This window comes from Phalacrocorax carbo, chromosome 3, assembly GCF_963921805.1.
Source record: "Phalacrocorax carbo chromosome 3, bPhaCar2.1, whole genome shotgun sequence".
Taxonomy (NCBI): domain Eukaryota; kingdom Metazoa; phylum Chordata; class Aves; order Suliformes; family Phalacrocoracidae; genus Phalacrocorax; species Phalacrocorax carbo.
Genome location: NC_087515.1, coordinates 92,684,166 through 92,710,536, shown reverse-complemented (window position 1 = coordinate 92,710,536; position 26,371 = coordinate 92,684,166). Strand labels below are relative to the sequence as shown.

At 39.8% G+C, this 26,371-nt stretch overlaps 1 protein-coding gene across 3 annotated transcripts; it reads right to left on the bottom strand.

Moving 5' to 3' along the window:
• Nucleotides 1–975: 975 nt before the first annotated feature.
• LCA5 (lebercilin LCA5) lies at nucleotides 976–26,264 on the bottom strand. 3 transcript variants are annotated; one of them, XM_064447754.1, is made up of 10 exons: nucleotides 26,119–26,264; nucleotides 25,543–25,623; nucleotides 18,167–18,261; nucleotides 14,097–14,481; nucleotides 11,114–11,643; nucleotides 9,484–9,621; nucleotides 8,143–8,239; nucleotides 6,848–6,993; nucleotides 4,839–4,977; nucleotides 976–3,015 (listed from the first exon to the last, which is right to left on the bottom strand). In XM_064447754.1, exons 4-10 carry the CDS (start codon nucleotides 14,293–14,295, stop codon nucleotides 2,213–2,215), a joined length of 2,052 nt encoding a protein of 683 aa, XP_064303824.1. In that variant the 5' UTR covers nucleotides 14,296–14,481; nucleotides 18,167–18,261; nucleotides 25,543–25,623; nucleotides 26,119–26,264; the 3' UTR covers nucleotides 976–2,212. The 3 variants fall into 3 exon arrangements, with proteins under 3 accessions (XP_064303824.1, XP_064303822.1, XP_064303825.1); XM_064447752.1 differs by lacking the exon at nucleotides 18,167–18,261; XM_064447755.1 differs by lacking the exons at nucleotides 18,167–18,261; nucleotides 25,543–25,623 and having other exon boundaries at nucleotides 26,119–26,256.
• Nucleotides 26,265–26,371: the final 107 nt, after the last annotated feature.

The following is a 26,371-nucleotide window of genomic DNA, read 5'->3' as shown; positions in this document are numbered from 1 at the left end:
ATGAAACAGATTAGAAACTATACATTTGTAATTGAAACAGCAGGGCACATCAGTTCAGCACGACAGTTAGAATTTGCCAGATGTTAATGGGTTGACTTGCAAAGAAACAAAAAACAACCCTCCATACACTACACGATCCTTAATAACCGCAGCAGCTACATTATTGTTTCATGCCTTAGAATCCTCAACCACAGGAAAGAAAAATAAACAACCCACCCCAGCAGTATCTTCAGGAGCAAAGTTCCTTCTTCCAGAAGGGCAGCCGTCACCCACAATTAGGACAAGCAAGTTAAGACAAATAACCAGTCACTCACGAACACCCACAGTGTTTACCCGCAGACTTCTCCTACCTCTTACAACACAGTATTCCCCCAAAGTCATTGCAGAAGAGTAACCAGTTAAATTCACTGGTACTGGTCAGAATTGTCCTGATATTCTGAGCATTTGCAAGCAAAATGAACCAGCGAAATTTTGTAATATTATAACCCATCTAATTGGGACTGTAAGCAAGCAGGTGAACGTGAATTGCTCTTCACTACAGGGTGCCTAGCGAGGACGGTCCCACACACTGGGTCTGGATCTGTGACTAATTTTCTTTCTGATTGGGGGAGTGAACGAAGTTATTGCATGATGCAGACACCAGTCTTTCTTTTCAGAACAGCCATTGTGTTCAGAGAAATCTTGACTCAAAGCATCTTGAAATCATGAGAATTCTTCTCTGTGTTTTAGTAGGTTCTGAATCAGGCTCATAGGGAACATATCACAGAAGCTTTTCAAAATCTGGTGTTCTAGTAAGGAATGACCTTCAGCTTATTTTCTGGAATGTCTCTGCCAAATCCTTCATTGCCTACCTTTTTAAATTGTGTACACGGCACCATGCAGTGAATAACATCACTAGCAATGTTGCTCCCAACCCTCCCTCCCCCCACCGGTATCAATAACAAGACATAAAAAGTCAGAACTTTGTGTTAAAGATGATCTACACACAAAAATTTTACTCAACTCATTTAACAAAACCATTTTGTTAAAAAAGACTTAGAAATGATTGGAAATTTACATATAAAATTCAGAAATTACAAAAAACTGCCATTATAAAATAAATATAACCTGAATATATGAGAAGAGTTAGACAAATTTGGAAGTCAGATCTACAGAAAACCTATGCAGAAGACAGATCAGCTGTTCCTGAGTTAATTGCATTTCTGTTGATGTTCTTCTGAGATACATGATTACAGTGTAGAATATTCTTTTTCTACCTGAGCCTTTGTGATAGGTGCATCTCTTCTATCCATTTCATGACACTGATATCACACATGCCTTCTCCTGACAGAGTTAAAAGGCTCCCAAATGCCCGAGAAAGAAAATATCTGAGGCCTAAAAGAAGTACTCCAGATGAAAAGCAGCATACTGTGAGCAGTCTACAGGTAAAAAAATACCCTGAACACTTCCTATGCTGGGTAGCCAGAGATGCACATCTAGTAGCTGCCCTGAATGCCAGGGCTGCCACATGAAAGCTTGTTGTCTTCTTAGCCAACTCATTCTGCAATAAATTATAATGCTCCCTTGCGAGAAGTATAATTTTACTTGACATACCATTACACATCAGTAAGCCTCAAAGCTTTAGAGGGTGACGGCAAGAGAGAGAGGGTGAGAAAGGGAAAGAGGGAGAGAGACAAGTATGAGGGGGGAGGAGAGCGAACAAAGACATCAAGAATGGAAGGGAGCATAAAGGGTGCATGAAAGCCTCTACAAGTCCTTCCATTCCTATGCATCTCTACCAGCTCTGCACTACCGAGCCTCTCGGACCCATAGCCACAGCTGCACAAGCCAGATGGTGCCACGCAGCAACAGTGACAGTCCGTCTGGAGCCCAAGCTGGGGCAAAAGTGCCTTCTCTGACTGACTGAAGCGGCCAGCCAGTGCCTATCTCATCTACCAAAGTCCCTCAGGACACTTTCCCTGTCCTTCTGCCAAAAGGGTCACTGCCAGATCTCCAAGGTCTGTATTTGGATATTACATTTTAGAAGAAATTTCCTGCATATAGGTTAGGCTGTTCTATCAAAGTGCATCTCTCCTCTATACATATACCCATTTATGAAAACTATTCCTTCATAAGGCTTTACAATATATCTGAAATGTTTCAGATCTATATCTAATAAATATTTCATAAAAATATTTTTCAGTATTTACATATAAAACATATAAAAATATGATCATTGTAAGATTACTTCTTCGATTTCATCTTCTAAAGAACCAAGGGTCTTAACTCCTGGCTTGCTTGTAGTGTGTTGCAAACGGTGCCTGTTTAGGTTTCTTCCTTCACTGAAAAGCTCATTGTCTTCTTTCACTTTGACTTTACTGTTTTTATCGACAAGAAGAGTATTACTAGAGTCCCAATCTATGTCAAAAGGTGCTGTATTATTTTTGGAATGAAGGATGGTGCTGGCACTGCTTCCAAAGAGTTGTTCCATTAAATTGGACTTTTTTTCTTTCTTACTATTGAAATCTGAATTTTCCTTAACATTTTCTTCTAAGTTGTCACTTTTTTGCATAAGCCAGCTCGGCCTCCCTGATCCTTTCCCAAAGGATGGTACGTAACTACCAAATGCTAACTCACTACTTAAATCCATGGTCCTTAGATTTCGTTGCTTCTGCCCTTGTGCTCTTGTGGCATCATCCTGGCTGTCATCTACAGGAAACCCATTAGTAACCTTCCCAGGAATCTCAAAGAATTGATTAGGTTTTTCTTTTTTCTCCAGGGAATCAGATTTTCTTGCTGTATTTATGAGTGATGCTTGGGAAGCAGGTTTTGTGTTCGTTTCATTTTGAGTTTCTCTATCAATTTCTTGCATTTTAGCAAGCAGGAACTCTCTTTTTTGCCGCTCTTCCAGCATTTCAGTGCCTTCTCTCCCTATTTCAGGTTTGTGGATTTCTGTTTCCATCTTTGTTTTCTCTTCTTTATCCAATAAAAAGCTTCTTTCTTTCTTCATTTTGTCATATTCTTCCCTTTCCCACTCTGCAGGAAATGTTTAAACATTATTTAAAATGTTTTTGTTTTAAAATGCCTTTAAAAGAATATTTTGAAAATAATGCAAGCAAAAGCCACTGAGTTTTTAATACGCTCTTCTACGTATAACATGGTTTTCCTACTGCAAAAATAAATTCTTCAAAAATTACAACTAAATTCACACCAGGTTCTCTGCCAAGATATAAAAGTTTACTGTCGTCTTCTAAAGGGATTAGGACATTATCCAAGTTTTAGAATTTTCAGAGAAATTTAATTTCTGCCAATTGCCTTCCCATTTCCTGGGTTTGAATGAAAACAAATACAGCAACACTGATTTTAATAGTTCTGACCTGCACAGTATTTTATTTTTCTTTGTCAGCACCACTGACATTAGGACGGTCTGGGATATAAGTTTGGGGTCTTCCTTTCCATAAAGGGAACTACTCCTGTGAAGCTATCAGACCAAAAAGTCATAAGAGTCATTAACACTTTCAAGTAGTGAATGATCTATGATGTATGGCATCTGCTGCATACAGAAAACAGCTTTACAGGAGTGTCTGGTGCATCACCACGTGAACTCAATGAGAGCGTCTGCGCAAATACCAAATGTTAGTTTGCACAGCTATAAAGGGACACCAAAGGTGCAAAACAGTAATAAACTTCTAGATAGAACCTGCAAATACTTACGTGTACAAGAAAAAGGAAGCTTCTCAAATATTTTTATCTCAAAATATTTTTCTATCAAGACAACAGACGTGTGTTTGGCCAAAAGTTGAACTTGGCCCCTACAAACCACTGGCACTCCCTTTTGAACACTTCATTCAAGCTTCTGACTAATGTTTTCACAAAGTCCCATGTTATCTATTGTACTTCAGATTGAGCCCACAGAAATAACTGCAACAGTTCTGTTAATATATTAATATTTATATTATTTCAATGGGATATCATTATACCAAGTTAAGTAAGGAGCTACCTTTCTGTATGTAAGGTGGGGAAAACATCAGCTTATTCTGTAAGATGGGTAAGGTGGTCAAATCATCTTACTTAGAGACATAGCAGAGTGGATTCTTGGCTTATGTAAGCTGTGCACTGATGCCAGTGGAGATAGAAGATTTTACACAGAATTTACCTCTGAAAGCAGCTATAGATTTTTAGAATTCTTCCTTGTCATCTAGAATAAGTGTTAATGTTCCATAACTATAATCACTGAAAGAGTACTTTAACATGACAGGATGCCGTCCATCTAAAATACTTCAGATAAGAGACTTATGAATGTAAGTCATTAAGATGTTGTGAAAACCAAATGAATAAAAAAGGCAGTATTAAAATATGATGATAGAAACTGACATTTCTCAAATAGTCACACCAAATGATTCAGATAACCACAAGTGAAAAGAGAAACTACAATTTCAAACAGTAGAAGTGAAGTAGATATGTACTGAAAAAACTGGCCATATTAAGGAAAGCAGATTTGTTCTACAACAGAAAAAAATCTACTGCCTACCTCAGTATCATCTAGCAAGTCAGAGATAACATCAGCATTTACCTGCTGTGTCATCCTTGTTTTGTAAAGCAAAATCTCTCAGGCTCCAATACTTTTTCGTGGACAGCATTTTTTGCTGCTGCATACTCAATCACAGCTGAGTACAGGACACAGATTATTCCATATCCCATATTTCTTTCTGATTCTCTTTGCATAATATAACTGAAAATAATTTTCCACTGTAGTGATCTCTGCAAAATCATTTTGCTCTTCTCACAAGAAACTAGCAGCCTCACTTGATCAGTATTCTATGGTGTATTTTCCAGCTATCAGCTGCCCATTTCCTTACCATCGTGTAGTTTTTGAACCCTCCCCTCTAAAGCCTGTATTTCCTGAAAACTTTTCAGTTTCTCTTCCCTTTCCCTGTCTTGGTCTTGTCTTAGGAGGTCTGCTTCCTCTTTCCATCCTGTGTCTTGAGTTTCTTTTTCCTGAAATAAATTAATACAAAACTGAAACTGATGGGGAAAAATAGCCAATAAAACAAACAAACAAAATCATATTAACTTCTATGTCATTCTGAAATCACATTGTTACTGCCAAACATAAAAGTGAGCAAGCGTCTAAACCAAACCAGCTTTGGCAACCCAGGGGTTTGGCCCTAAAATCTTATCACCTCTAACATAGTTTTATGCACCTGAAACAAAATTAATAGACAGTCAACTCTTTTCTGTATTACACATTTCAGGAAAGCTGCAGCTTCAATGTCATAAAGCAAAATTATCACTGTGTTAGGCTAGTTCAAGGACTTTAATAGAAGGCCAGATCCCACCACCTTATTCTTTTCACAAACAAGCAATTAGTTACCCCCTATTTCCACATTCTATCTTCTTACTCAAGTGAGTGGGTTGTAGATTCAGACAGTTTCACAGTGGTACTTAAAGTTATGGAGTATTAAGTAACAAACAGTGAAAGAGAAAGGTTTAATCTTGGGTGAAAAATTCAGCTAGTGAGTATACGTACACATTTAAAAGGAAAGAACCTCCAGAAAAGATATTAATGTCAGCAGTAAAAATCACTAACACAGAAAAGTAGCGGCAATGAGGTGAGGAGAAAGCCAGTGTAATCCAACATGTGGATGCTTTGTAGCTTGCGCTTATTTTAGAGTCAAATAAGCTTCTAGATTAAAATACAATTCTAAGAGAAATAAAAGAAACAGTTCCTACTTAATGAACAAAGAAACTATGATGATTAGCCAAAACAACTTCAAGTATTTTCCCTTCATGTACAAGATTATCATTATTACATTTAAACAAAATTATAAACTTCATAAAGTGATGGCGGCCACGTATTTAAAATGTTTGACTTAGAAAACTGATGAAAGCACAGGCTACCCAAATCTAATTTATGTTACTTAAAGCAATAGCCATACAGAAACTAGAGAGGTTTGCAAGATGACATATAGTTGGACTCGATGAGCTGCAGTTGTACCAACTGTGCGGTTCTGTAACTCACACACCAAACTATATGCTGGAAGAATGCATACATTAAATTACATACATTGGAAGAACTAAATTACATTACGTTGGAAGAGAGAACATATGTATGAACGAAACTGCCATGAAAAAGCTTCAGTCCTACCAGGAAGCCAGTCAAGACCATCATCAGAGCATTGTTTCTGACAAACGGTCCTTGCCTTAAGTAATCAGAATTTGTACAATTTGTACCAGAATCTGTGTCATTCTGATTTGTAATACCGCACAAACCTCTCTGATTTTAGCCTGAGGTCACAGAATCATTAGCAATACTTCTAATGGCGCTATTTTATTATAAAAAGGGAAAAAGAAAAAAAAAATCCACCCATATTCACAAAGCTGGAAAAAGGACAGAAGAAATACCAGCACTATGACAATAAGAGGAAGTGTTAGATTTATGCATTGTGAAATAAATCTGGAAAGTAAAAGAAACCATAATTAAGACCAAAGCAAAAAGAGAGACAAGGCAGCCAGCACTGTTACAACACAGTGCTCAAATCAACATTAGAAATAAAGAAAAGGGGAGAAAACCAAAATGAAGTCTTCAAAACTTCAAAGAAACGACAGTGGCGGAACAAGAAACAAATTAAGCTAATGGTTATCAGTGAGACACAGAACAGGATGAACAAAGTGTCACAAAAATGGAGTATGATATTTCTGGAAGGGTAGAGTTTCTCTTAAAGATCAGAACATTTTCCAAGTTGTATTTTCTATGTGTTTATATTTGTATACATACACCTATTTTCTAAAATATAAGCTCTGCATTAAACATTCAGTCTGATAGATGAGTTATCTGGAGCAAGTCTCAAATTTTTATGGAACTCACTATTTTAGGAAGAATCCCTTCTTTCTTGTTTACTGTGTCACCACAGACAAGTTCTGATTCTAGAAGAAATTCTACTGGTGAGAAGTATCCACTGGTCTGTACACCTTTTGTGAGCTGAGCTCCTTTTTTAATATTTTGGTTGTTGGCTGTAGAAAATACAAACTAATTAAATCATGTTTTCACTTGAAAATATCCCACTACATATCTATCTCTCATTTTTAGTGATTTGCAGCAAACATGAAAGACTGTATCAGAGGCAATGGAAGTGGATAGTATTGACAAATTTCACACAGTTGTTTTCAGCATCTGTAAAAACTTATTAAAAAAACTGCATGCAAAACTTCTACTGAAAAACTAAATAAAAAGCCTTAAAGCTACTTACAAAGTCATTACAGTATACTGAGTATTTGTTAAAAAATACCCAGAAAATATCTCGCTTATCTTGCTGCCTATCACAGAAGCTATATGTAGAGAAGCAAACTGATAAAATTAAAATTCACTTATTTGCATCTTTGAAACACATGCACTATCTCTATGGAATGACAATTTTAAAAATCTGAACTTGAAATAATAGTAGACTATGTACAATAAAATGAGCGGCAGACAAACTGTTTGAAATGCTGGCATTAAATATTTAAAACAGTCCCATATATTCCTGTTTCTTCTAAAACGTAGATTCTACTGATCCAGAGAAAATAGTCCAAGTCCACACACAGACACACATATAGACACACATATTTACATGGAGAGCATAAGGCTTGAGGCTGCCTTGTCACACCAGAAGAAATCACTGCACTGATACTTCTAGAAGATTATGTTCTAGGACATATCTGCTCTTTGAGGGGAAAAAAAGAGTGCAGCTCATCTGACAGACAGTATATTTGAATTAGTAAAAAATAAATAGAAAATATCACCAAAATGTTCATAGCAGGGAACTTACGTATTTTTAAAGCCTCTGTCATTTATATGTCATATAGACATTACCTATGATCTATTAGAGAATTTACTAAACAATCTTCCCTTCCTCCTCCACCCAGGAACATCTAGTGTGAAAGGAGTTAAGAATGCTGTTTGATGAAGTTCTGGGTTTTGGTTCTGCTGCAGCTACAGAATAGTCAAACTACATGCCCTTCTTTGTAACCAGTGCTGTGTTTAAAGCAGTGCAGAAAAGTACAACGTGCTTGAACAAGCAGGGGTAGGGTCAACCACTGAATGGCATGAATGACAGAACCTAGAAGAGTATTTTAGAAGTGTTGCTGTTAATTTTTCTGCCCTTATTGCTTTATGTAAGTTACCTCTTTTTCTTTGTATAATATCCGTGTCTTTCCTTGGTGACAGCTTCAACATACGATTAGCATATATGTTTTTTGCTTCGAGTTCTCTTTCTTTTTCCTGTGAATAGAAGATGTAAGTATAACAATGAGTTATTAATGTTCCATTTACTACACAGCAGCAAAACTGTAAATTAAATTAAAAGTACATGTTGTAAATAGAAACAGAGTTAAGTAATCAATAGTTACATCCAATGTTTTCAGGAGAACAATAATCACATTCCTAACTTCGCTTACGCTGTAAGAAAGCAGATAGAACTTTTCTCCCAAAAACCTCAATAGCAAAATATCTGGGGGGGGAAGCACCTCTGCAGTAAGAACTAAACTAAATGCCAATGCTTCCACACATTTTAATAAGACTTACAAGGTATGTATAGATTGCACAACTGAATTTTCAGTATTGTAAATGTTTCAGTGCTAGCAATGTTACTTGTCACAGGGCATGTCAGTACCTCGGGGCAGAGGCCCACTGCATCACAGAGGTAGAGACATATTCTTCTTTCATGACATTTATTGAATAAAATACAGAAATGCACAGTGAGTTGTCAGAAATCATCTGATAACGGTGATAATGAAAATATTTTCAAAATATTAAACTTTCCACTAACAAACCAGGCTTAAAACCCTTAAAGAAATAAGTTTTTGAGTTATAACACTACTGCTACTTGCTCGATAGCTAGGAAGGTGGTACACTGGTGCATCTCCATTACAAATGTATGTTTGAGACTTGGGGCTTCAAGGAAATTCTCCTAAAAACTAAGTAGCTCAAGTCTTATTTATTTTTTTTCCCCTAAAGATAAACTGACTAGGTAGAACATAACAATATTTTCAGTCCTTAAATTTAGAATTTGGACAACAACAGGTTGGGGGGAGGCAAATAAAACTTTGCACAAATTTAGCAACACATGCGGATATCACAAATACAGAAACCTACTGTAATGCAAGTACATTAGTAACATAAAATACTGTCTACACCTGCAGATTTAATTTTTAAAATCAAGCCTTCAAAAACCTAGTTTTCCAGTAAATCTTGTGGTTTAATCACAATGCTTGGCTATGTACTTGATCTTGCTTTTCTTAACGAGTGCTAACAACAATGATTAACATAGAGACTTTCCACTTATAAACACTGTAGGGTTAGAGCACAGAACGTTTTGATTTAAAGCTGGAAAACAACTCATATGTGGTATATAAGTAAGTACACATCAGAGTGCAGTCACTGGTAAACTAGTCAAACCTAATTACAGATACTTCCAAAGATAAAATGTCAGAACATGTTAGCAACTTGTATTGCTCACGTTTTACCTTCAGCTTCTGATTTAGTTGATGAAGCTCTTCTTGGAGAGCTCTGTTTTCTTCTTGAGCTTCATATATCTTTTTTTTCTTTAAATGTAACTCTCGTTGAAAGCTGCTACCACTTAATTCAAGATTTTTTTCCAGATCCTTCAATTAAAACAAAATAGTGTTTTTATGACTGAAGTACTTTTTTGACAGTCAAATTACTTAAGTAAAATGACAGTAAACCAGCGTCTTGGATTCAAATGTCGGCTCCACCGTTGCTGTAACACTGAATACATTTAAACCCTTAATCCTAACTTTGAGGGGGCAGACAGAGCACCTGCAGATGCTGCAGCTCATCCTTCTGGAGTATTGAGAGGTGACTTAAGGACATAATGGGAACACACACTACTTTCTGCAAGGCTCTTGGCACGGTGGACCTCCAGATCTCTTAAGACAAATCTCAAACTGATGGTTAAGAAATAGAGTACCTCCCTGAAAGTGCAGCATTAGAAAGAAGAAGACAAGAGATAATTTTTAACCTTTCTACTAGAAAGGAATTTGTGGTTGTGATTTCATTTACATACCCTTGCCTTGCATAGCTGTTTTAGTGAACCTGTGATGAGAGAAGGAAAAAAAAGTAGAAGAAAATCCCTTACTTTTTAAAGCATGACTCATTTTAACTTTACCCAGTACTACAAGTGCTGAAATACCTGATTGTAAAACTAAAGATGCCAGATGGTGACACTACAGGGTGAGGTGATTTGGGTAACTCAGCAATTTATACCTTGGTATTTTGGGATTTATTTTATGAAAGCTTAGTTCCCAGCTTAATCCTTTGGATTTCCAGATCTATTATCCCTGTAATGTAATTTAGGTTTAATCACTAATACAGACACCAAACTTTAACACCATTTTAATGACCAACATAATTTCAGCTAAAAATAGTATTGCATACACCTACCAACAGTTTAATAGTATTAACACAATTATTTTTAAATGAGTTTTTAGACATGTTTACAATGTAGAAACGTTTAGACATGTTTACAAAAATGCAAACATTATTTCTGAACAAAATTAAAATATATTGCACAAAATTCTTAAAATGGATACCTGTAAAATGTTCTAAAGCTCATTTGGGTACTAAAAAAATTGTGGTAATTTTGTTCAGCACAGCTCTCAGATGTGCAGAATAGCAGACATTCAAACACTGCATGAATGCAGTTCACAAAAGTGAAAAAGAATTACTGTAGGTATGTTTCTTAGAATTTTAGTGTACAGTTCCCTAAATACCCAGAAAATGTTTAACAAATGTTTCCCCTCTGAGAGGATAAATTAGATTGCGTAAAGTTGTATTATAGCCACATGCATTTCTGAAATGTTTTTACTAGTTATAAAAACACTTAAAAGCACAAATCCACAGCATATATTCTGACAAACATACTTAATTTGTAAACAGAAATTTGCATGCACAACTACCAAGTATGTAACTATATAATCATCTTGGAAATAATTTACTTGATGATACTTATATAGTTTAAAAAAAAATAAATTTCTATTTGCTCCACAACTGTGGAAAAATACAGTTCATGAAGCTCATTATGGTAAGAAATGTCTGTACCAGAATTTCTTATGACAAGGAAGTCATCTCACTCACCTTAATTCTCTTTTCACTGTCCTCTAGCCTGCTCTCTGCATAGGCCAGTTTCTTTGCCAGGTCATCTCTTTCAGCAAGGTGCTTATCTGCAGACAGCTTTTTCAGTTTCTGCAAGGCAGTTTTTGTTCTGTACAGTTCATCTTCCGAATCTTTCAGCCTTCTCTCAGTTGCACGTTCTCTCTCTTGAGATTTTCGTAGACGCTCCCTTAATATTCTAATCTCATTGTTGTGCCGAGCAAGGAGCTGAGAGATTTCATTTTCTGTATCTTCAAACTTATTCAATGCTTTCTCCTGCCTGTGCTGAAGCCTCTTCAGTGCCCTGTTTTCCTTCTGCAGCTCATCTAGTTTGATGTGGAGTTCAGTCAGCTCATTTCGGAGCTCATTGATTTTCAGCAGCCTAGCAGAAAGAACTCTTTTTGTAACAAGATCTATATCTTTTGCAGGAGAATCCCTAGTGAGGCTCCGAGAACGGAAACCCCACTGTGTCCCTCTTTTGCTTGGTGCATATTTGGAACCCAATTTCTTTGTGGCTAAGAGAGGAAAAATAAAAAAGCATGTTTACTATTAGACAATGCAATTTGTCTATTCAGACATCCTTCTTGGAATAAAGCTCTGCCTGAAACAATTTTACGATACTTAGCAGAGAGTGCAGCTTTCAAACCAGACAATAAAAGGCATATATGAGATAGACTTATGCTCCTTTTGATAGATAAAAAAAAAAACCAAAAAATGGAGATTTATGTTTGTGATCTACTGTAAGAGGTAATATTTGCAGCCACCAATACAGCATCATTGTAATCATCTGCAAATCGTCAGAAATAACAGTCATATTTTGTTAATATTTGATTATATTTATTAAAATGTTTTAGAAATACTGTACCCTTATGCATACAATATTATCAAATGCTTTTAAATGGCAACAATTAGCTAAAGCGTTAGCTAGTTATATATTATGCAAGATGTAATTCTCTCAGACAAATGCAATAGTATTTTCAAATCCAGCTGCCACGCTTACAGACAAAACAGCAGATTTCAAATGCTCAATGCAAAAAGCCTCCAAAGCAAAATTACAAATCCCATGAAAATTCAGTTCTGCCCTGAATAATTTATTCTTGTATCACAAGTTGTTTTCCACACAGTATCCTTATTTGATTACTAGTATGCATCACTCACATTCCTATTTGATATTATTATCATCCCCATAGATAAAAGCTAAACATTTTGTTTCTATCTCATTTGCCTATCAAGCCATACTCCAAGAATGAAGCATATAATCCACCAAAAATACCTCTTAAAAGAACTGCATATATAGAGAGTGCATAATTCATTAAGGTACATCAGTGTTCAGAAGCGACATACTAAGCAGCAGCGTATAATTCAGGCTTGAAAGGTGGGATATAGCAACAGTGGTTACCTATACACAGACAGCGAGTGTGTGACAGCAAATTCTTCCTCCCCTTTGGTGCTCACACTGTTTCTATTCTACAGAGAATATTTTACAGCAAAAATAACAGCTTTAAAATATTTTCTTATAATTTCCTCTAAACATTTTGCACAAATACTCATTCATTTTCTGCTTGATGTTCATTTCTCCCACAGCTTGGGCAAACAAAAGTTTTTTTTTCCTTTATGAAGAACACTGTCACATTCAGGTGTGAAAAGATTATCTAAAACATGCGCTGCAGGAATGATGCTACTCCTATCACCAACTAAGGGAATTCCCACTAATCCTAGACTTCCAGCCCCTTTAAGAATTTCTCCACATTTAGGGCAGAACAGAAAATTCCAACACTAAGTTTACACTTTTGACCATAGAGCTTAATTGGGGAATAGCATCTTTCAAGAACAACATGACATTCACAATACTATCATGTAATAATTATATTCAATTCTGGCTATGTAACCAAAGAACTAGGCATTCATTTGCCCCCTTCAAATCAAATAGCACAGTGGAACTGTAGTTTTTGTTTCCCAGAAAGCTAACCCATGACTGCTGTGGAGAAGTCACAGAGAAATTTGGCAAAACAACAGTTGCACCTGGACCTGAATCTGAAGAGATACCCTCCCTGGGCAACTTCCAATATTTACGGTTAGATGTTCTGGCACACTCTAGATCATAATGTTGACCAAATGATTCACACGGTATCAAGCACTTATGAATGAAATAGAGCACTTGCTTGAGAAAGGCAGGATATGCTCTGACTTCACCAGAAAATGGATGTAATTATTTAGAACAAGCTGTCAAAGTGTGGCAGAGAGGCTTCACATCCCTACTTCGGCCCAGGACCTGTATAAGCATTCTCTCCCTTTTTGTAGGGGTGTTCACTTCCGTACAATCTCAACCAAGAAAGCAGCTTATGTAGGTGAAGTGTGTGCAACAGAGCTCAAAGTGGAGCTATTTAATCTCAAATTGGAGATATTTTTCCCTCAGTGAAGGAGGAGGAAAAATATCTTTTGATTTTGCACATGCACCTAACTTCCACCAAACACATTTTCTCTCTCTTGCTACATTAATAGTTTTACATTTATTTGTTTTTTCAAAGTACCCAATGTTACATTGTAAAGCTTAGTCAACTAGACTTCCACTAGAGGGATGGATATCTTTAGGGGTATTTTGTCAGAGAAATTTTAACAATTGTCTCTCTTTTACTGACTGCCTATAAGGACTTGCCTTGAGTCCTCAGCCTCAAGTCTTTTTGATAAAGCCAAAAAGAGAGCATCAGCATGATTCAACAAAAGGCTAGAATAAGGGCCACATTTACTTGTTAAGTAAAATAGAAATAATTCTGAAAAATCACCAAAAATCCTTCTTTTGCAGGAACAGGTTCATTTAAGTTACAGTCTACCTGCCATCTGTAGCATAATTCACATGAACCTTATTTGTAGGTTCTCATAACATTAGTTTCCCACTTTTATTTCAGCTTTCAAAGATAATTAACTCTTTAGAGCAGTTAAAAAGCAGCAGTTTCTACTATCTACTTACCTTGGTAGTGCACAAGGCTGTTTGAAGTTTGTGTTTTGTGATCTCTCTTTTCTTGGCTTGTAGATGGATAGCTTAGTGTTGGTGACTGGCCAGATGAATGAGATGCATTATCTTCATCTGAATAATAGGAGTCACTATTTTTATCCCCATCTGATTTCCTGTCGTGTTCAGAATCTGGGCTCCTTACTCTTTCTCCCATTTTTCAGATTTAACTGCTTTCTGGATTCTTCTCAAAGACTGTTCATTTTGACACTAAGGACCTTTCAGTTGTCACAATGGCAGCGGCTGGATTATTTCCTTGGATTTATCAACTTCATCTCCAAAGCATGAGATCTTTGCAGTTCAGTTCAGCAAACAGTAGTTACCATTCAGAATGCATTTTTTTCTGTAACAATTTAGAGAGAGGAAAAATGTGAGAATGATTGTGCTGTTTAGTTAAGAAAGAAACATTAAAAAAAAAACCGTAAAATTATTTAGGATTCCTATAACTTCATGCCATGTGCTGTGCTACATTAGCCTTATTTATATTAAATGTGATGGACATCACTCTAGGAATGCTACTACTGTTACATGCAGTAGTTTGAGGCACTTCATCCCCAAAAGAGACATCAGAAAATTAACACAGCTAAATCTAGAGTAAGAAATTACTCCCAGGTTACAGACAGGGGAAAAGAAGCATTTGGAAAACAAAACAGAAGAGAAGTGAAAGCTTGATGTTATTCAGTAAAAGAAGTTAAACACATCTGAAAACAAAATAAATTAGCAACTTATTCACATGACTAGAATTGAGATATTTGTAGAATTTGATTAAATCTTCCATATCTCAGTTTCTGGCACTCCAATGATATTAAATAATGGGCTTTAAAATCAGTTGTCCCATTTGCCTGGAGGACATTCTGTCCTAACCGCTAATGAGACTGTACCTATGTATCACAGTCTTTGCCCTGGAAGGTATTCTCGTACCCTACAACATCTAGTGTTTCATGCCTTCAGGAACTGGCAGGAGCACACCCATTTGTGTCATGTGCTTCATAGAAAAATTAAAATACAGCCTTTTGGGTTTTTTATATCTGATAAGAGAGACCATGCTGCTGGTATATAGTAAACATTATATCTGCAGCAGGTATAAATTGAGAAGGGCTGCTCCTGCAGCCTGTCTTCTGACATAAACTGAAAAAATCCCCTAATCTCAAGGTAGTATCACCTCATTTTCCATTTTGGAGATACTTCCCGAGAATGTAATGGAGCAAATACATCCAAAATTTTCCTCACCTACTTAGTCAAAAGAATCTTCTCATCAGTTTAGAAAGTATTTTAATGACTATGCTCAGCCTCCCATGTCTTTTGTCTCTCTCGACACTCTTCACAGCTCTCAAGCTTATTTCACTATCTCCCTTCAATCCATGTTCAGGACATCAAGCCTTAAATAGGTGAATAAATGGGCTCTAATGCAAGTCCTATCAGTTCTGCCTGTTGAATGACATAAGCTCCTAGCCCATTTCTAAATGGCGAAGCAAACTACACACAAAAAATTGAGCAGCTTCAGATCAAAACTCTTCTACACTGCAGGGCATACAACATACCTGTAAATGAGCTGTAAATTTTTCACTGTATTATTTCCCAATAAAATAAACTTAGCATGCTTCTTGGCCTTCTATTCCACTGTCTATAGATGTAGAATTGCATAGCCAAGGAAAACAGAAGTATCAGCTGCCAAGACAGGTTTCATTACAAATTCAAGCTTTCTGGCCCAGTTCACTGTTAGCACAGCTCACTCTCTCCAGTGACTGGAATCCATTTGCCTTCATAATCTATGCAGAAGGAATTCAAGGAATAAATATCCCAACAGGTTTCTAAACCGGGAAGCTGCTGGGAAATGAATATTGAGTTATTTGGAAGAGCAAGGTTTTTTTTTTTACTGAGGGAGTAACTTTAAAAAATAATGTTTTTTAAGCACCTAAATATTTTCAAAGTGGTTAAAGAAATTACATGCCTGAAACTGACGTCAGAGAGGATTCTGATGAAAACTAAAATTGCACTGCAAAACCCAGAAAGAAGACAAGCTATGCTTGACATCACTTGTCCTAGAGATTGGTAAACACATGCTGGAAGGTATCAGTTATCGCAGACATTCAAATTATCAGTAAGAGACTTCTTTTTTCTTCTGAAGTAATGCAGCTGTTAAAGATATTTTGAAAGTACATACCTAACTATAATTGTATTATCTTGTTTTTCTTTATGTAATGACGTGTAATGTCTAAGTGTGTAATGTGTGTAAAGCGCAATCAAGACCCTCATATATGTTCATGAATGCAAAAATAAGATCATGTAAGAATATCAGAACATATTCAGGGTGCATCCCTACTCTCAAACAGCTCTGCTCTTTAGTACTGGGCTTGCAAACATCTCCACAGAATGCACGTTATTTTGCTCCTTGAAGAGAAAACCAAGCCCAGACTGAAACATGTGCAGAATTTTCAGGACAACCTGTTCTCCAGAGGGTGCACAGGCAAGACTGCATCAGCTGTCTCCACAGGTCAGAATCTCAGGGAATGCAAAACAGAAAATAAAATATAGACTTATTTTTTACTTATATTAGAATACTAATATAAAATATATAAATAGTACTCTGGAGGGCTGTAACACAGACCTCATATTATTTACCGTCATCCTGACTGAAAAAAAAACAACTATTAAAAGCAGTAGTTGCCTTTGTAACCCACACGAAGTGTGGTATTGTCACTGATGCCAAAGGCTTCATTTCCAGCTAACATGGGCCACCAAACTTGTCAGACTTTGTCTGAACTCATCTTGGGTGTCTGGAGCTTTTCTGTTAACTAATTTTCTTGCAGCTAAATAAGCTATAAAGAGGGAACTTACCTAACCTGTTTTAGCTTTTTGCTTAGCTTTGTACAACTGTCAAGCACCTACTGTTACATTTATGTTTATAAATAACAAGTAGTTATTCTCAGAGCGAGCTATCTGCAGCCCTTGGAAAAATGCAGCATAAGGGAGTATGGGCATGGGGTGACTGCAGGGGCCGGAAAGCACAAACACAGCACAGTACTGGGGCCCTAAGCTATAACAGCTCACCTGTGCTTAATTACAGGTCATCAGTGGAATGCAGTCTTGGGAGCTGGGTAAAACTAGTTTGATAGGTAACATATAGAACAAAGGACAAGTACTTGACACATGCAAAACACACCACATGTATTGAATTCAGATGTAATGTGGAATCATGAATCAATGTATAGAGTAGATCAAATCCCCTTGAGGTACACATTGGAATTCCCCATTCTCCTGCATCCTCCACCAAGCACACCCAGGTCCTTGAGCAAAAGCAATCCCACAGATGAGTTTGCCTTCGCTTGAGGCAGGAGTAACCTAGCCTATCTTCCCCAGCATATTTTTTACATGCACTACAGGCGCTTTATCCCTTTCTACAGAGAATAAAGGTTTTGACTGGGCAGGGCCAGCAAGATAGGCAGAACCCCTAGTTTTGACTAACCAGGTGGCTTTTGCCAAATGTGTATCCCAATGTCTGAACGTCCCAGCACCCATTGCTCTCAGTGTAGTCTTTAACAGCCCACCATATCATTTGGTTTTCCCAGAGGCTGGTGCATGATAGGGTATGTGGTACATCCACTCAATGCCATGCGCTTTGGCCCAGGTATGAGGTTGTTTAGGAAATGAGTCCCATGGTCTGACTCAATTCTTTCTGGAGTGCTGTGTTGCCGTAAGACTTGCTTTCCAAGGCCCAGGATACTGTTTCCAGCCACCTGGTGGTTGTCTCCACCATTGTAAGCACATGGCATTTGCCTAGGCAGGTTTGTGGGAGTGTGATATACTACATGATATACCTTTACAACCAGGTTCTCTACCTGGGCAGCAATATCTTGCCACAATGCCACAGCCCACATGGGTTTGCCTCTGCGCTGCCAGTTGCTCTACTTCCACTGCTGTAACCAACCCCACAGGGCATTTGCCACCTTCCATGAGTCAGTACAGAAATAGAGCACGGGCCACTTTTCCCGTTCAGCAATATTTAAAGCCAGCTGGATGGCCTTTACCTCTACAAACTGGCTCGAATCACCTTCTCCTCCAGCAGCTTCTGTGACTTGTCACATAGGACTCCATACAGCAGCCTTCCATCTCTGATGCTTTCCTACAAGATGACAGGACCCATCGGTGAACAGGGCATATTGCTTCTCATTTTCCGGTAATTTGTTATACACTGGGGCCTATTCAGCACGTGTCACCTCCTCCTCTGATGATATTCTGAAATCTTTCCCTTCTGACCAGTTCATGATCACTTCCAAGATTCCTGGGTGACTGGGGTTTCCTATTTGAGCCAGTTGGGTGATCAGTGCAACCCATTTACTCCACATAGCATCAGTTGCATGGAGTGTAGAAGAGACCTTTCTTTGAACATCCAGCCCAGCACCGGCAGTCGGGGTGCCAGGAGCAGCTGTGCTTCAGTACCAGCCACTTCTGAAGCAGCTCAAACCCCTTCCTATGCTGGCAATATCTCTTTTTCAGTTGGAGTATAGTGGGCTTCAGACCCTTTGTATCCCTGACTCCAAAACCCCAGGGGTCGACCTTGGGTCTCCCCTGGTGCCTTTTGCCAGAGGCTCCAGGTAGGGCCATTCTCCCCGGCTGCAGTGTAGAGCACATTTTTTTACATCTTGCCCTGCCTGGACTGGCCCAAGAGCTCCTGCATGAACTATCTCCTGTTTAATCTATTCAGCTGCTTGTTGTTGCTCAGGGCCCCATTTGAAATCGTTCTTCTTCCGGGTCACTTGATAGAGAAGGCCTACAGACAGACTGTATTTGGTATATGCATTCTCCAAAACCCCACAATGCCTACGAAAGCTTGTGTTTCCTTTTTGCTAGTTGGAGGAGACATGGCTGTTATTTTGTTGATCACATCCATTTGGATCTGATGATGTCCATCTTGCCATTTGATTCCTAAGAACTGGACCTCTTGTGCGGGTCCCTTGACCTTACCTTGTTTTATGGTAAAACTGGCCTGCAGAAGGGTTTGGACTATTTTCTTCCCTTTCTCAAAAACATCTTCTGCTGTGTTGCCCCACATGACGATGTTATCAATGTATTGAAGGTGTTCTGGAGCTTCTCCCTGTTCCAGTGCAGTCTGAATCAGTCCATGGCAAATGGTAGGACTGTGTTTCCACCCCTGGGGCAGTTGATTCCAGGTGTACTGGACACACCTCCAAGTGAAAGCAAACTGTGTCCTGCACTCTGCTGCCAGAGGGAGTGAGAAGAATGCATTAGCGATGTCAATTGTGGCATACCACTTGGCTGCCTTGGATTCCAGTTTGTATTGAAGTTCTAGCATGTCTGGCACAGCAGCACTCAACGGCTGAGTGACTTCATTCAGGCCACGATAGTCTACTGTTAGCCTCCACTCTCCGTTAGATTTCTGCACTGGCCATATGGGACTGTTAAAGGGTGAGTGGGTCTTGCTGATGACTCCTTGGCTCTCCAGTCAATGAATGAGCTCATGGATGGGAATCAGGGAGTCTCGGTTGGTGCAATATTGCTGCCGGTGCACTGTTGTGGTGGTGACTGGCACGCGTTGTTCTTTGACCCTCAGCAACCCCACAACAGAAGGGTCCTTCAAGAGACCGAGCAAGGTAGACAGCTGTTTAATTTCCTCTGTCTCCAAGGCAGCTACACCAAAAGCCCACCTGTACTCTTTTGGGTCCCTGAATCACCCTCACCTGAGGCAGTCTATGCCAAGGATGCACGGAGCCCCTGGGCCAGTCACAATGGGGTGCTTTTGCCACTCATTCCCGGTTAGGCTCACTTCGGCCTCCAATACAGTTAGCTCTTGGGATCCCCCTGTCACTGCAGCAATGCTGATGGGTTCTGCCCCTATATAGTTTGATGGCATTAGGGTGCACTGTGCACCAGTGTCCACTAGAGCTTTAAACTCCTGTGGGTCTGATGTGCCAGGCCATCGGGTCCACACAGTCCAGTAAACTCAGTTATCCCTTTCCTCCACCTGGCTGGAGGCAGGGCCCCTCTAGTCTTGATCATAGTATTCATTACTCACTTCTTGTAAATGCAAATCAGAAGTCCCTGTATTAAGATGAGGAGTAAGATCAGCCCTTCTGCTGTGTCTGGGAAACTGCTCACCGGAAACTGGAGCAACAACTTTCCTGGAAGAACCCCACAAATGATTGTTTTTCCCTGCAACTCATCTACCTGTGCCTCTAGAGCCAAGGTAGGTTTTCCATCCCACTTCCTCATGTCCTCTCCATGGTCAGGCAGATAAAACCACAGGTTGGCCCGTGGTGTGTGCCCACCATATCCTCTCTCTTGAGCAGAGGGACACTTACTCCTAATAGCTGAGATACTAGTCGATACATGTGGGGAATAAGATTTGTCCTCTTTGAGTGGCTGGACCTCCTGGGACTGCTTCTCCACAGCCAAGATTCAGGCCCACAGGGAGGAAGAGAGACCTCCTTTGTATTGCTGGAGTTGGCTAGCCAATTCATCTACTGTTTATCCTCCATCTTTCCAGGTTGTTACTGCTAATGAGATAGTATATGATGCTGGTGCACTTCGTACAAAATTCTGCCACATGGGTTGCATGCACTTGACTTCATCTGCATCTTTGGATAACAGCTTGTTGTCTAGGTCATTGTAAACTACCTCCAGCATGGCTAATTCCTTCAGGTACAGGATACCTCTTCCCATGGTGGTCCACTTACCTGGGTGACATAGGACATCTTCCTTTCTTTCACACCTGACAGGAGGCACCTCCAGAGGCTGAGGGCTTTTGCCTCCTTTCCTTTCCCCTTGTCAATGCCCCCTTCCCTAGAAAGGGATCCCAGTTGTTTGGCTTCCCTACCCTCCAATTCCAGGCTACTGGCACTGTTATCCCAGCATCAGAGCACCCAAGATAACAATGTGCTCATCTGGACAATGACTTAAATCTTTTCACATGTCTCACAGCTTACTCAGGCACAGGGACCAGGTGGTTACTGCCTCATTTATAAGTCTGCCTCCTGTTGTCATGATGATTCTGTTCCATCTGCCTCATCCACTTCTTCCCTTAGTAGTGGAAGCTTCTTTCCTTACTAAACAAGCTGATTTTCACTTCCAACATTTCTTCTTGTGTATAGAGGTGACTGATACTGGCACAGGTTAGCTCTCTAGTTCAGCTGTAGTGCATGTCGCAGGGGTTGCAGTATCTGCAGTGCCTCTCATGGGGGTTTGAGTGGCCGCGGTGCCTGTCGCTTTGTCATCATATCCAGAGTCCTGCTCTTCCCCTTGAGGGTACTGAAAAGTGTTGAACAGGGCTCAGTAGGCATGGGCCAGGCCCAGCACATTGCAGTGATTTATGTCTCTCTGGAATTGCCAGGGTGTCATCATACTATCTCCAAATATTTTACTAGTTTTTCAGGATTCTGCACTTGTTCAGGGGTGAAGTTCCAAAACACTGGAGGTGCCCACCGTCCTAGGTACTTGCTCATACTATCCCACACACCCTGCCACTCATAACTATCCAGCCTCAGGGCAGATCTCTAGGTGGTATTCTTAAATAGTAGTTTAACCTTAAACAAGATTTGAAACACATTCATCAGACATAACAATAGGAACATGCTAGTTTGAACATGCCAAGGATATTAAAAATTCTCAAGAGCTATTGTAACTAGCCCGGAGGAGAAGGGGAAGGAGTGGGGGAGATTGTCCCCCCTTGTCTCCCCCATAAATTGGCTCTCTGAGGAGAAAAGGTAAAGAGTGTAATTATTAATAGTTTCCAAGACATGGTTTCCGAAGTATGGAGAGATGACAGCAATGCTGAATACAAACACCAGATTAGTCTCTTGACCAGTAATTTTATCATATCATCAGCAAGTGTTACACAGTGCAGCAAAATTATAACCTTAATCCAGTCTCTGGAGGTGGTAAGTGGCACAACAGGGAACATATACAGCAAGTAAGGTGTTGCATAAAACAACTCTGAGAAGCAGCACAACAACTCTGAGAGCAAATAAATCAACATTGCAACCAGTGACTACTAACCTAATAATAAATGCTTATCAGAAGTTTGCCTTAACACACTGCAGTCAGATCTGTCGTTATTTCAACCCTTTGAGCCCCTCGGTGGGCATCAAAGAGACTGTTGTGGTTTAACCCAGCAGGCAGTTAAACACCACACAGCTGTTTGCTCACTGCCCCCACAGTGGGATGGGGGAAAGAATTGGGAAAAAAAAGGTAGAACTCATGGGTTGAGATAAAGACAATTTAATAGGACAGAAAAGGAAGGGAAAATAATTATAATGATAAAATAATATATAAATATTATAAATTATAAATATATAAAAATAATTATAATGATAAATTATAATGATAAATATAAAAATAAAAAACGAAGTGATGCACAATGTAATTTCTCACCACCTGCTGATTGATGCCCAGCCAGTTCCGGAGCAGCAGACCCCCGGCCAGATTTTCCCCTAGTTTATACTGAGCATGACATCATATGGTATGGAATATCCCTTGGTCAGTTGAAGTCAGCTCTCCTGGCTGTATCCCCTCCCAACTCATTGCACACCCCCAGCCTCCTTGCTGGTGGGGTGCTGTGAGAGGCAGGAAAAGGCCTTGACTATCTGTCTGTGTTACTGCTCAGCAGTAACTAAAATGTCAGTGTGTTATCAACATTACTCTCATCCTAAATCCTAAACGCAGCGCCATAGCAGCTACTATAAAGAAAATTTAACTCTATTCCAGCCGAAACCAGGACAACAGGAAAAAGACCAAAGGGCACAGTATATTAACAAGCATGTAAAAATGATCCCCAACGGACCCAAGGCAAGGAGGAAGAAACCACCAACATACTCCTGCCAGGGAAGTATCTGGGATGCTGATGACTTGTTGTAAAGACTTCCCCCTCCCAGTTGAAGTTAGGCAAGTCCCAGAAGAAGAGTGGGTGGGTGAAGATAACACCAGAGAAAGGTTTTGGTACTAGAGTTTGTGCCTATATCACTGTAACTGTACATAACTTGAACTGTGTCAGTAACTGGACTAAGTCTTTGATTAGACCGTTAAGATTTTAATTAGACTAACAACCAAGTGTTGGCTTTGCGTCTAAGATGTGTTCCCTGTTTTGCTCTTAACAACATGCTGAATAAAACAACCTGACAGGAATTCAAGCAACCTAGTCTGTTACTTGGATGCAAGTCTGTCCCAGGGCCACATGTGGCATCCAGAGGAGTCTGGACTCCAGGATTGGGCACATCAGTGCTAGAGGCACCACCACATCTACAGGACTTTAACGTAGCCCTGTGTGGAGGCACGGATTACTCTATGGGGCAAATACCTTCAACAGTGTAGATATAGCCAAGATACACCCAAATTTTGTCTGCCTTCAGGACGCAGGACAGCAAGAAATCACTGTGCACAGACTTTTTCTTGAGAAGAAAACAAATATGAATGAAAACAAAAGGGACTGCATTTAGGGAAAACATAAATGCCTAGAGTTCAATCATCAAGATGTCTAATTATATATATAAAACATGAACACTCGCTTTCACTTACTGACTTAAAGCTGATCAGTTATTTTATAGTCCCACAAGTGCTCACTGAAGAGGCAATAATCTTTTTGAAGAATGCTTTTCATAACTCAGTGTATTTAAAACAGACAAATTGTGAGAACTGGAGGATTAGAATTATCCATCACTTCTGTACTGGATATTCCCCACTTTTGAGAATTATTTTGCTAAGTATCATTTTCACATACAGCAACATAAATGAACAGTAATTTCTGATGCATTCCAGAAGTACTTTGAAAAACAATGGACTGAAAACAAATTGAAAAAGGTGAACCAATAAAAGTTCCCTTGAGGAATCACCAAAAACATTTTCTGAATCTTCAAATGGTTTCTGGTTTTATAAATTAGTAATATTATAACATTTTCCATACAAAACAAGAAATCTTAATTGGTCAAGTTTTGCCAAATTCAGTTTTCCACCAGTTTATAATGTAATTTGATTAACATAAAGGATGCACAGTTTATCCTGAGAACAAATGAATGACTAGGATATTTGAGTTTTACTTCAGTTAGCCTAAGTACTGTCTAATTAAGAAATGTTTTGGTTCACTGACTTTTCAACTGTTACCAAATAGTTTGACTATAAAATAAGCTCAACTCGTGGGGGTAAGATCCACAAAGATATCTATTTTCTCCTGGTACATTTAATAAGTTTGTGAGGAGTGAAACATAGCAGGTTATCAGTGGGTCTACTAAGCTCCACCACCACCAAAACCCCTAACCCCTCCCCTCAAAGCTTTTAGATGCCTAATGCATCAAGATCAGATCAGTATAGAATGGCTGAAGTAAATCTGGGACTTGTACAAACTTTAGAAACAGTTTTGTTTCCAGAATTCCATACTCCTTCACTTCAGCAACTTCTACTATTGCTATTATTTCCATGTTTTGTAGTGAAACCATGCTCTTTATTACAAAAACCAGTCAACCTCCAGGTCACTGCAAAGGATGTGACAGACAAAATAGAGAACACAAAACAACTGCAGTGGTGACAGAACACCATCTCCCTATCACTCCTAGGTAGATCACAGAAACAGAAACTGAACTACTGGATTACAGGTATTAAGCAACAGAGAGAAAGGAAAATTACTCAGTAATTCCTCTCTCACAGTACACCCAGAGCTCAGTTGTGAATGCAAGACTCATACAACTTTTTAAGTCCTTTTCAGTCTTAATACCCTTCTAAGACCAGAAGAAGCTAGATGCTTTTACTGGTCACCATATGACACTTCCCGACTACAAATGCTGACCTCTAATGGTCCACTCAGTTCTTCCACCTATTCTGAGAAAGGGGCAACGCAAGAAGGACCCAGCTTCAGATGAGTACAAAAGCATCAATCCAAATTATTAAAGTGCTAAACTTCAGAGCAAAGAATAACTTCAACAGAAATTTGTCCCCTCCTCTTCCTCCACCCATCTTTTTCAGATCTAAATACTATAGCTTCTCCAGAAAAAGAGAGGAGCAAAAGAACTGTGTCACATCAAAACATACTCACTGATGAAGCTTTAGTGAGGAGCAAATATTTTATTAGGGAAGCTTTCTGCAGCTGCTAACGTAACCGTATACATTTCTTCTAGGTTTACCAGCTTTTGGGGAACTAAAACTCTATATGGTTTTAAGAGCCAACGTTCAATTTATCTGACTCTGTGACAGTAATACTTATTGTTGCTTCCATCAGCAGATCTCAAAATAAAAAAGCTCCAGTTAAGTCCCAGGTCAGAGATAAGGAAATGGCTGTCCAAATAGGCAATAGGCAGGCCAGTCCTACAACCAGGAAAAGAGATTATCTTTCTAAATCCTCTACCAAGGAGGCCGATGCCATTGTTCATATTTCCACCTATACCACTGGTGTCTGTAGACTTACCTGGTTCAATTTAGCCATTCCTGAAAGCAGCTTTCCAGCTCCCAAAGCGCGAACAAAGCGTTTTTCCTTCACTGAGACGTTCTTAAAGAACATACCGAATATTTTTTTTTTAATTAACACTTTTTAAAGCAACCAACGACTACATGTGAGAGCACATTATAAGTGCAATCACTTAACCATAATGTAATGTAATAGCACCATAATGTAAATAAAATCACTTTACCCTAAACGACTGCCGAGGAAAGGGACGGAACGCCCGCGTACCCACACCGCCCTCCGGGAGGCCCTACTGCCCGAGACCCGCCGGTACCCGGGACGAAGCCTCCCCCCGCACCCGAACTCCGCCGCCGGCAGCTCGGGGGCCCAGCCGCCGTCCCCGCCGCCTGCCCCGGCACCCGGCCGGTCACCCCGGCCCACACAGCCTGCGGATCCCAGCACCACCCCCACGGGAGGCTAAGCCTAGGCCTAGGCCCGGGCCCGCTCCCAACCCCCCGGAGCTCCCCTCTCCGCCCCGCGGCACCCCCATGGCCCCAGCCGGCCCCGGCCCGCCCCGAGCGGCCCCGCCGACGCCGGTACCTGCCCATCCGCCCGCCCGGGCGGACACGGACACAGACGCGCCGGCCCGTTGCCGCGCTACGCTTAAAGGGGCCGCCGCGCCGGTCCGCGGCTATTGACAGCGGCTACCCGAGCAACCGGGCGAAGGAGGAGGGAGGAGGAGGAGGCGGGCTCTCGTCGTCAACCATTGCCTATCTGTCCTGTCAGGTCGACGGAGCGCGGCGGATCCCGGCTGCTGATTGGTAGGGGTGGAGGAAACGTCTCTCCCTATTGG

What these genes read in the sequence shown, in the direction of transcription:
- LCA5 (XM_064447754.1), bottom strand. Translation starts at nt 14,295, where the DNA reads ATGGGAGAAAGAGTAAGGAGCCCAGATTCTGAACACGACAGGAAATCA. An exon ending in ACAGTGAAAAGAGAATTAAG is followed by an intron (nt 9,622 to 11,113) that starts GTGAGTGAGATG and finishes TTTTAATTGAAG; the next exon opens with GATCTGGAAAAAAATCTTGA. An exon ending in AACTAAATCAGAAGCTGAAG is followed by an intron (nt 8,240 to 9,483) that starts GTAAAACGTGAG and finishes TTCTATTCACAG; the next exon opens with GAAAAAGAAAGAGAACTCGA.